Raw genomic sequence first — 11,972 nt, forward strand, 5'->3', positions numbered from 1 at the left:
TGTAGTCCATGTAGTTAGCTCAAAGTTAATTTTGTCGAGAGTAAAATTTTGCAGTTCCTGAGTTGTCCAGATGAGGGGAGTCCAGCAAAAATGCCAAATATCATTGTAGATCAAGCTTTGGGGTTATTATTGTTATTATTATTAACAATAATAATACCAACTGCAACAATAAATATCATTATTTTTATTACTATTAATTATTATTATTATTATTATTATTATCATTATCATTATCATTATCATTATCATTATCATTATCATTATCATTATCATTATCATTATCATTATCATTATCATTATCATTATAAATTACATTTTTGCCTCTTTGATGTGATCTTTGGGTTTTTACGACACACTGATATTTTCCATGTGTCTCGCTCTGGCCCTATGTGGCACGAAGAGTCAGATAAAGAGAGAGGCAAGGGGCGTCTCTAAGGACACTGCACCTTGGTACCTCTAGGTCGATTGTTAACTTTTATAAGTTACGTTTTGTGAGCACATAAACGATACCTTCTAAACTGGCACAGGAAACATTGAAAAGCATGCTGCGATAATGCGGCTCTGTGGAATCCACTTGATACGCCACACGTCTGGGAGCGCAGCTATCAACATCCCTATCGATTACACGAGCCCCTTTCCAAGTTTGATGCTTCTGCCCGGGCCTTTTCATAAAATGTCTCTATGTACACGCACCTTTCTATTTTCCGTATGTTTTTTCACATTTATTTATTCAACCATTTATTGGCTATAATGTATTTGAGCACTTTTTATATGAGCTAAACTGTTTCTTGATTTAGGGGTTCAGACTCAAAGGCTATAATTAATTTGCCTACCCAGCCAAATATGTACTATATAGAAAATGTCTGCATGGACTAACCAGGCAAATCCATGGTTGTTGGTTGCAAAACATCTGCAGTTAATTCATGAGCTAAGATGCCCAGTGTAAATAAGAAATTCACATATAGTCTCTGAATATTAGCCTAATATTTCCCCATACAACCACTGTCCTTTCACTTCCATGCAATACTTTTACTTGTATTTTATTCCATTGACTTTACATGAAAAGATAACATTACATGAGTGTAATGGCCAAGTCCTTACCAGGAGGCTGCATGATGGATGGAACGCTTCCCCTTCTGTCACTTCCCCTATGCAAAATATCAGAGGAGGCTGTGCACTTCAAACCGGATGGGGATCGCATTGGTTCGTTGTGTTTCCACTTCATGAACGCCAATAAGATTCAAGCAGGGCTCGGCGTATAGTAGTAAAGATTGACGTGGATAGAGGACGCGTCAAATTAATTCCACCAAACTCGGGACTCCCCGGGATCACTTCTATTTGCGTTTATCGAATGAGGATCACTTTATGCCACTTTGCCTTGAAAACACTCGCGTCCAGAAGAGAGGGGGCGGCGTTGTTCGAGGAGACTGACTCTGACTCTCTTCTCGTGGTTTCAACTTTTCTCTGCTTCCCTTGGTGTTCTCGTCTCTTCCTTGGACACACTCAGCCTTTTTGACGGGACAGAGCGCAACTGCAAACTGAGATGCAAATGGGTGAGTAAGTTTATGCCATATGCATGGTTCAGTGGGGTGCTCAGATGCGTGTCCGGCTCACGGGCTGCATGCGTAACGACACAAATAATAAGATGCTTGATAAAGAGAAGCACAAGCAAACTGATAAAGCATGTATAATTTAAGTTATGGCAACATTTTCTGTAGTTTTATTTTTGTATTATGTGCCATGCTATTGATTTAGAACTCTAAAGCTATTTTTATGCTGATAGCCAGGTATTCTGTAAGCGAAAGGGAAATACGTTTTTAGTTGTGGGTTTTCAGGCTCCTGTAATTTAGCAGATTATATCCATATCATTCAACATTGGGATAGCAGCAGCAATTCCACTTCATCAATAAAGCAGAGTCTAAAACATGTGTTTCTGTGGCAGAGCAAACCTATGGAGAGGTGAATCAATTGGGAGGCGTCTTCGTCAACGGCCGTCCTTTGCCTAATGCCATCCGGCTACGGATTGTGGAGCTGGCCCAGCTCGGAATACGGCCCTGTGACATCAGTCGGCAGCTACGAGTGTCCCACGGCTGTGTGAGCAAGATACTGGCGAGGTATAACGAAACGGGATCCATCTTACCTGGTGCCATTGGCGGGAGCAAACCTCGAGTCACAACACCCAACGTGGTTAAAAATATCAGGGAATACAAACAGAGCGACCCTGGGATTTTTGCCTGGGAGATCCGGGACAGACTTTTAGCAGATGGAGTTTGTGACAAGTACAATGTCCCATCAGTGAGCTCCATCAGCAGGATTTTACGCAATAAAATCGGGAATCTGTCTCAGGGGAACCAGTATGAAAGTGGCAAACAGGCGCCTGCACAGGCCAGCCTTTCCTACAACCACATCTACCCGTATTCGTATCCAAACCCCATGTCACCCACCGGGACAAAGATGACAGGTCCTACGGGAGTGCCAGTCACGGCAGGACATATGAGCCTATCCAGGGCCTGGCCCTCGGCTCACACCGTCAGCAACATCCTGGGGATTCGCGCCTTCATGGACCAAACAGGTAACATGACAGGCCTGAGTCTGGCACCGATGCATAAAACGTCCCGCACTAAATGGGCCACAACACTGCATGCAATTGTTTCTTCTGGGCTTATTTGACCTGATGAATTTCTCTGCGGCACAACCTGTTCTGCAGCTGACAGGACAAGGTGTCCATTAGGACGTGCACAGGCCTCGCTTCACCGTTCAGCCAAAAGAAACTAAAGCTACTTTCAATAGGTCTTTTCATTTGCAAACATTGCTCATGTTAGCTTCTTTTATTATCCCATAGAAGTCAATGTTCTATAAATTATTCCTTTAAAAATGTGCGAAGACGATGCACAATTACACATAATCCCAGAGATATATTTTGGTCAGTTTAGCCACATTATAGGCCATTTTTAACAGTCGAACAGTGAAAATGATTTTATCTTCCCAAATTTAGTTTGATTAAATGTTACTGAGAATTTTAATAGATTGTATAATCGACTGCCCAATTTAACATCATTAATATCAGATCAGAATTTGCATCATGTTAATAGTTCCGCGCGCTTGACATGGAGTTCCTTTATGTGTTGTAGCCCTTGCTGGGACGGAGGGTTATGCACAAAAAATGGAGGACTGGAGCAGCGTAAACAGAGCAGCCTTTCCTTCTGCGCACGGAGTCGACAAATCCAGCATCGAGGGGGATATTAAATATCCACAGGTAGGCAACATACCTTTATATACAGATCACGCAACACGATCAGATAATTTTGTAAATTCTGGTACTTGCATTTTGGCTCATTAGTTTCAGTCCAAACCTTCCCGAGAACACGGCCAGTGCATTTAATAAGCTGTGTCTCTAATGGCAAAGGCTTGTGGACAGCGAGCAGTAAAATGTTTCCATAAGACTGCTCTGAATATAGCAGTCACACCAGCCCATTAACAAAGACTTTATTTTATCTGTCATGCAGCGTCATTTGTTCATTGTTTTTAGACTCCTTCCTTTAAAGTTGTCTATTACACCATAATACATTGCAGACTTTTCTGTTACTAGTCAGCTCGTTCAGCCTTTTTTTTCCTCTTACACAAATACAATGTTGATAGTTTATGCATTTTTCTGCTGCAGCCTTCATCCACACTGTCCAGTTACGTGTCTGCTTGTGCCTACTCACCGACCAATCAATACGGCGTGTACAGTGGCCCCGCGGGAGGATACGTTGCCCCGGGACACCATCACTGGCAGCCCCAAAGTCCTGCTCTGTCTCACGCGGGGGGTGGTATGGGCATGCACGCGGGGGACATCCATGCGTCCATGGCCTTCAAACATCAGGCGCGCGAAGGTACAGTCAGAACGAAAACACACAGCACATTTCATGCATAAAAACGGAGGCATGCAAACAATGTATTGTCTATTTTTTCTATTTGCGGCACCTCCAACATGAAAATAACAACATTGTGATTGTGTTGTTCTTTGTGCTTTTTAGGCCATTTGTCGGACAAATAAGCATGACGGTATTTTACTGGAACACGTTTGGATAAAGACACATGTTTGTGTATTGTGCAGGAGACCGAAAGCCCCCCACTAAACAGCAGCACGAGGACCTGAACGTGCATGGACTCAGTCTCCCTACCTCATCATCCTGAGCAGGACTTTTCCTTTCCACAGCTGACCCATTTCAGGCCGCGCCACAGTAAGTCTCGGCTCCATTGGTTTGCTGTTCTGTACCACACGAGCCCGTGCACGTGGACACTGAGACACTACGGCCATTTGAATGTAAACTGCACGGATGTCCCGTTATTCTTTTTGGGCCTAAAGGACATTAGGCCTGCATGTCATGGACAGTAGGCCAACATGGACCATACAGACAGTGTGTTATTCGTGCTCTCAGTTCCGTAAATGTCGGCCATTGTCTCAATCCTAGGCTACTCTCAGCGATGTGAAACAAGTCAAAATGTAAAGGTAAAAAAGATATTTGCTAAAAGTTTAATTATATATTTTTATAATTCCATTGTATATATCAATAAAGTGTTTTGTGAAATTCTAAATTGTGGCGTTTATTTTATTTAAATAAAATCTTAGTCTGTATAGAAGTGTATAAAAAATTCAAGAGAAATAATAAACTGATAAAAGCCAGATGATCATTTCGAATAGACTAATGTTGGAAATATTTTCCATTATTAGTATTTGTTTGTAAGGCCGTTTATTAGGTCTACTATATAGGCCCAGTGATATGAATAATTTGCATATTGGAATAGGCTGTACGAGCTTGAGTTTGATGGGCCTTGAAAAGAAGGCCATGTTGCGCGCGTTCAGGTGGAACCTGATTGGGCACCTACGGCAGGGCAGGCCTTTGCAAATTTAGATGTATTTGAGTATAAACAGGACAGATTAATTCGTTTATTTGTATCTAGATCAGCTTCTGTGTGTTTTATTTCCGTAGCAGCACATTTGATATTCACCCGCGCGCCAAAGCTGCAATAAACTATTTTCACTTGTTCTATTTAGCACTCATTTTATGACCAGCCTCACTTGTGGTCGTCTCCAGTTATGTTTGCTTTGCATAGTTTGTAAATTACATATATGAATATATCACTTTCACTGACCGTTTAAGACGTGCAAGACCCACTGTGTGTGTGTGTGTGTGTGTTATTATATATAAGTATATTATTATATAAATAATTCCTATTCTGCATATATATATATATATATATATATAGAGAGAGAGAGAGAGAGATAGATATAGATATAAAATACATATTATAAATATGTATATATTATTTATTTTTTTGTGATTTTATAGAGGATTTCATAATCAATATAGTCAATATAGTACAAAAATAATACAAAACCTGTGAGATTATCTGTTTGTTTTTTGAGTATTTCAATATCAGATTCAGTATACATATTTAGTAGTTTCTTGTGGAGCACTTCCCCATAAAGCTCATGCGCAGTGACTGGGTTCATCCAAACATTAGGTTGGCCTCTATGTGTGCACACGGCTCTTGTTTTGCCGGATACCACTCGGGGTTCAGAAAACACTGCTTCATGGTGGCGGGGTGACTTCCTGCGGGACCTGTGGTCATCAATCAGGACAGCAGTGTGACCCCCCAGTGTGCACGCAGCACAGACTGTGTGTGGAGGGCTGCAGGTGGCTTTGACCTACATGTGTATCCCTGATCATACACATATGCATTAAGTACATTTAAGTGTAGCCTAGTGATATGTTGCAGCAGGGCATTCTAGCCTCATTAGTAAATGAGTACAGACCTCTGTAACTTGTCTGATGTGTTAAAAGTGAAAGTACCTCATACTGGTTAGCCATGAGTCAGAGTCATCTGAGGACAGGTGACAAAAACTGTGAACAAGCTCAGAGCGGCTGCAATTGGGCAGACTGCTGTTGTTAACTATCGACCGAAATATCAAACTTTAAATTATGAAATCTGAATTTGTAGCATGCTTGTTAAATGTAATGGTAATCTTATAAAATGTCATAGAAAACAACTGGATAAAATTGAAGGAAAATCTGGCATCAAAGTGTTTATGATGTTTGAGATGTGTAAGCATGTATGTTTGTATGTGTGTATTCACCACCAACCGTGTTGCCTGTATATGTCATGCTTATAGTGCAATTGCTATGGGATTGTTTTTTCCACTAACTGACCACAGGATTTTCGAGGAGACCAAGTTACAGCTCTTAAAGTCTCAAGGATGATAAATGTCTCCCTCCCATGTTCGGCTGCTCTGCAGCTCACCACATCAACCGGCCTCCTGAAAGCAAAGGGACACTCATAATGATGGCATTTGGCTTCTCCCGATAGAGATGAAAACGTATCATTTCACTTTTGCCGTGGTTGTTTTTGGTTTCCTTAGATTACTACTGCTGCCTGCGATCAATGGTGATTTGTAGTTTTTACAATTATACCCATATATTATTGGATAAACACAGGACAAAAATATGTGTATGAATCAAACTTAACAAAACAGACTTTAAAAAAAGGCAAATATGAGCAAATAAAGGGAGCATGCAGGGTTTTTGGGGGAAAATAACTTTTCTGAAAAATGAGCTTGTCATGTGCAGATCAGAGACATGGGGGCATCCTCTCTAATTTGTGTAGTCTATAGAATTAATGTTCTGCCTGACTGCCCATCTGTGACTTATTTACAGTGAGCTAAAACATGCACTGTGCCACACACGCAGGACGCCATCAGAGGAACGCTGAGCTGTGCTGGCTTTAAGGGTTGCCTTCATGTTAATTTTCTGGCTCAAATTCTTATTAGGTGATAATAAGATGATGACTGCTCCCCAAAAATGCAAGTGGTACACCACCACACTGTCTGCTTTAGTTTGCAGTAGCATGGTTTTGTTGGAACCCATCAAAGGCTAAACATGTTCAAAATTATTTTTCTGTGTAGCTTTAATGCATGTGAAAATCATACTTGAACCTTTTCTGAATATTGGAAAGTAACCAAATGCTATTTTCGTGAGAAACTCAAATAAATCCCACATTTTTCAAAAAAGAAAAAATGAAAAAAACCTTAATTATTGCCGGCTGTAAGATAAATGTATAAAGGTAATAAAAACATTACATAAAAAAAAAACATGGCCACAATTTATACATTACAGCTAATATATAAACCCCTTATAATTCCAGCTGATTTTCCCCTAGAACACCTGACTAAAATGTCCCCCTGTTCAGACTGAAGCTGTTCCTGAACCCTTTGGAGCACAAACAGTGGAACTCTTTGTAAAGCTGAGACTCTGTAGGTTTGGCTTCTGATGTTTGATTTACTCTAATTATAAGTAGAAAGAAGCTCTGCAAAGAGAAACATCAGATTACAAATCACACCTTGATGTTCCTTGGTAAATGAAAGAGAAAAGGTGCTGTTGGGAGGTTTGGCCTGACAGACAGTTGAGAATTTGTCAGGTTTTAACAACTATTTTTTCAAAGCTAATTGAAATTAATTTTCCCTAAATTTTTTACAGTGTGTTTTTTAATGTATTTGTGAGTCTGAAGTACAAACTGACCCAGATGATTGATTTGTTTAAGTAGGTTATAGGTATCTTATTATATTTTACCTTCCCAGGAGCTTAATTTTAATTTTTTTTTTACAAACCCGCTGGAATTGTAAGGTATTGATGTGAATAACAGTACAATCTTTACAATAAAATAGGAGCTCAACAGCATGGGTCAGCAAAAAAAGAAAAGAAAATGTCATATCGAAGCAAAATTATGTAAAAGAAAACACGTTATAAATTGTGAAATGTGTAAAGTATCAGTGAAAGTACTCTTATGGTATTGTCATCCGCCAGTATACTGTACAATGAGAAGAATGCATACATAACACCAAAAGAATGTACAAAATGGCTGCCAACACGCACCTAAAGCACGTCTGACCAGTTGAACATTGCATCCGACTGCTACGGGACAATGTGCACAGATAAAGCAACGAACGTACAAAACACAACAGCACAGTCATTAATCATGCTCGGACCAGGCCTGGGTGCCACTCCCAGGCGCCAGGCTCTGCTACCTGCCCCTATCACTTGACACAATCTAAAGATGATTTTTGGCTCTAAACCAAGACAGTTTTGCGTCTAAATCAACATGAGACTACGTGATCTACAGGACTGACTTCAGACACATCCTGGAAATCTTGTTATAGATATCTGGGCGTTATTACATTTTTGAAGGTGCAGGAAAGCTCAGAAAATGTAATATGTAAAACCCCTGTTCTGAGTTCTAAATGTAGAAAGTCAGCTATTGTGAGATATAAGGGCTTTGTGACTCAAAGGAAAGAAGCATTTACCCTGAAACATAGCCAGTGCTTTGTCAGATGACCAAGATGTATGTATAACATTTTTTTGGAATTAAATCCAACCTATTCAAAATGCTACGCAAACAATAATCTCAGTTGAAGTATCAGTTACAATAGAGAAAGTAACAGTTAAAAAGTTTAAAAGTGAGTCATTTTTTTCCTTCACCTCACTACATTTAATTGCAAGTTTTAGACCTCATCACAGCACTGAGACTGCTCTTGTCAAGGTGACAAATGACATCCGCCTGAACACTGACACGGGCAAAGCCTCAGTCTTAATTCTGTTAGATCTGAGCGCTGTCTTAACACTGTCGATCATGGGATCCTCTTACAGAGACTAGAGGACTGGGTGGGCATCACTGGCACTGCCCTAAACTGGTTAAGGTCCTATCTGGAAGACAGGAAGTACTTTGTTGAAATTGGTAGCTGTGTCTCAGACCACATGACCCTGACCTGTGGAGTGCCCCAAGGGTCAGTCCTGGGTCCCCTTCTGTTCAACCTCTACATGCTGCCTATCACAATTATGCAGACGACACTCAGATCTATGTTTCACTATCGGCAGGTGACTATGGACCAGTAGATTCACTCTGTCACTGCATCCAACAGATCAGTGTGTGGATGCAACACAACTTTCTCCAGCTGAACTCAGACAAGACTGAAATAATCGTTTTTGGCCCACAGAAACAAAGAGAAAGTGTTAGCGGTCACTTCCAGAGTCTCGCTCTAAAACCTACAAACCAAATTAGAAATCTGGGGGTAATAATGGACTCAGACTTGAACTTTAATAGCCACGTCAAATCAATAACATCAGCAGCTTTTTACCATCTAAAAAACATTGCCAAAATCAAAAATATAGTGTCAAAACCAGATTTAGAGAGACTTATCCATGCGTTTGTCTCCAGTAGATTAGACTACTGTAACGGCCTGCTCACTGGTCTCTCCAAACGAGCTGTAAAACAGCTGCAGTACATCCAGAACGCTGCTGCTCGGGTCCTGACTAGAACCAGGAAGTACCATCACATTAGTCCTGTTCTCAGGTCTCTGCACTGGCTCCTGTGGCTCAGAGAAGAGACTTTAAAGCAGCTCTGCTTGTGTACAAGTCTCTCCATGGCCTAGCACCAAAGTACATCTTGGATATGTTAGTGCCATATGAACCATCTCGGACTCTGAGGACCTCAGGGACCGACCTCCTGCTGGTGCCCAGAGTCAGGACAAAACATGGGGAATCTGCGTTTCAGTTTTATGCAGCGAAAATCTGGAACAGTCTTCCTGAAGATGTGAGACAAGCTTCTACTCTGACAATGTTCAAATCTAAGCTAAAAACAGTTTTGTTTAGCTGCGCATATGACTGAAGGGATTTTTTCTTTGCACTCTTCTCTTTTGTTTGTGATTTTATTAGTTTAGAAAATCAGTTGGATTGATAATTTTTAATTTTTAAATTCTCCCCGTGTCTGCGTAGGTTTCCTCTGGGTGCTCCAGTTTCCCCTACCACCATAAACAAGTACTATAGGCTGCTCCCCTCACAATGGGACTTTCCTGGATAAATAAAGGTCAATAAACAATAAATAAATCTCATTTAAATTCACATTGATTACTATCAGATTTTTTTATTCTTTTCAAAAAACTCCAAAATTGGAGCTGGTTTTTGACCATGACAGTGTTCGATGTGGGTGGCTCGTCTTCGTGGTGGCTCTCTCCGTCATCACCCTCCACTGCACACTGACTCAGCCTCCCACAGCTCATCCAAGCCACAATGGAGAGCTACAGGCCTCTACACAAATGCTTTAACTGCTGTCAATTGTCAAGTGAGCCCTCTGTCTTTCAGCCCCAACTGTCTGTCAGAGTGAGAAAAGCTAATGACCAACTAACCCTTCTTTTTCCACTCTTTTAGAGGTTTGAGGCTCAGGACAATGTGTATTTTGGCTCTAGCACTATAGACTATCTTTAATCTATTGTATGGAATTAGACATAGTACTTGGATATATAATACTGTAACAATCCATACCACCCTGAGAATTCACTATCTCTGAATCAGGGTTGGGCCTGCTTAGTATTTGGATGTGAGACCGCTGGGAACACCAGGTATCAGGGCGACAGTGGTTCTGTACTGCAGTCCTTGTGCCCCAAGACACTCCCATCTCATACATGAAGTGAGGGTGTTATTGGTGATGGCCGGATAGGCCAATGGAACAGATTGGCAGCCTTAGGTCCATCAGTCTGCCCCAGGGCAGCTGTTGCTACAATAGTAGCTTACCATTATCGTGTGTGGAGTATTAATATTATTATCGTTCAGTGGCATTAGAATAATACATGGTTTAATTTCCTGTATACATAATACAGACAAGAATAAAGGTCACTATATTAATTGTAAATTAGTCAGTAAATTAGCTATCATTGAAAAGTACAACATTTATAGTCAAAGTTCTTATAAATGCAAAGAAAAAAAATCTGTGTATGATAAGTCATAATAAAATTCAGATCTACTTCAAGACACAATTGTAAAAGTGACTTTGGATTGCACACATGATCAAACAAACTCTTATGTGCTCCTTCATGGGAAATGGCAAAGAAAAGCTGTTAAACACCCAAACTTGACTGAAAGCTTTCGCTGGTGTCCTAAGCCGTAGGACACAAAAGGCAGGTGTCAGAGTGATAGAGGAAGTGCGGCTGTTGCTTCCTGCTCAGTCTAATACAGGTATGAATGGGACGTGCCTCTGTGCATACTGGGGTATCCATTACTGCGCTGAAAAGCTCTCCAAGAAACACAAACGTCAAGCTAATGCACAGAGCTAATAAGTGAAAAAGGGTTTGTCGATGACTACTAGATACTAGCCAAATACAGTGTGTACAGAGTCCAGGTGCACACACACACACACACACACACACACACACACTGCCTTAACCTTCAGAAGGAGGACACATACAAGTGTTTCTCTCCTTAGTATCTGTACCAGTACCACCAGAATTCAAGGCTGGGCTTCAGGTGATGACCATTCACACCAGAGAGAGGATCCATTGGTTTAAACACACCAACAACACAAATGAGACTTACGTGAGGCCCATTCTGCTTTCTGATAACAAATGATAACACCAACAAAGCGGTCATCATGTCCAATGTATTTGTAACTAAGTTTGAATTAAGGTTTGAAATGTTTTCAATAAAATCAATATTTGAAGTCCTCATTTCTGGGGACACAGATAGATGTAAACGTTTATACAATTTAAATTCAAATTCTACATACCATTGCTTTAAATAAAAAAATATCTTGCAGACTTCTAACCTATACTGTTTGAATATGGGGAACATATTTAGTTTTTTCCCTTCAGTGAAAACAGTCTAGGTTTAGACACAGACACAGACTAAAGCCAATTACATTATAATGTGTTACTTTAAAAAAAAGTTATTTGTTGTTTAACCATATTCGAATGTGTGCACACTCCCACAGCACAGCACCGCAGCTCATTCTAACGGGTTGGGCAGGAGTGTCTGGTTCCTGTGTGTGCTGTTGATGGCAAGATAAAGGAAGATGGATCTCTGTCTCATCAGCGCAGGTGTTTGCTTTTCTGCCCATCACAGTGTCCACTCAATACTCGGGTCTGGTGAGAAGACCTTCAAGTC

The 11,972-nt window shown here is 40.7% G+C and overlaps 1 protein-coding gene across 2 annotated transcripts; it reads left to right on the plus strand.

The window, feature by feature from the left end:
* Nucleotides 1–1,423: 1,423 nt before the first annotated feature.
* Nucleotides 1,424–4,581, plus strand: pax1a (paired box 1a). Of its 2 annotated transcripts, none has more exons than XM_072457750.1 (5): nt 1,424–1,553; nt 1,943–2,572; nt 3,132–3,256; nt 3,662–3,875; nt 4,100–4,581. In XM_072457750.1, the coding sequence occupies exons 1-5, from the start codon at nt 1,544–1,546 to the stop codon at nt 4,177–4,179; spliced, it is 1,059 nt and encodes a 352-aa protein (XP_072313851.1). In that variant the 5' UTR covers nt 1,424–1,543; the 3' UTR covers nt 4,180–4,581. The 2 variants fall into 2 exon arrangements, with proteins under 2 accessions (XP_072313851.1, XP_072313852.1); XM_072457751.1 differs by lacking the exon at nt 4,100–4,581 and adding an exon at nt 4,020–4,054.
* The last annotated feature ends 7,391 nt before the right edge of the window (nt 4,582–11,972 follow it).

The sequence above is a fragment of the Eucyclogobius newberryi genome, unplaced genomic scaffold (genome assembly GCF_026437365.1).
Source record: "Eucyclogobius newberryi isolate DKJ021-1_F unplaced genomic scaffold, fEucNew1.0.hap1 SCAF_21, whole genome shotgun sequence".
NCBI lineage: Eukaryota > Metazoa > Chordata > Actinopteri > Gobiiformes > Gobiidae > Eucyclogobius > Eucyclogobius newberryi.

Coding starts and splice junctions, on each gene's coding strand:
- pax1a (XM_072457750.1), top strand. Junction 2,573..3,131: donor CGCCTTCATGGACCAAACAG/GTAACATGACAG, acceptor TATGTGTTGTAG/CCCTTGCTGGGACGGAGGGT. Junction 3,876..4,099: donor CAAACATCAGGCGCGCGAAG/GTACAGTCAGAA, acceptor TGTATTGTGCAG/GAGACCGAAAGCCCCCCACT.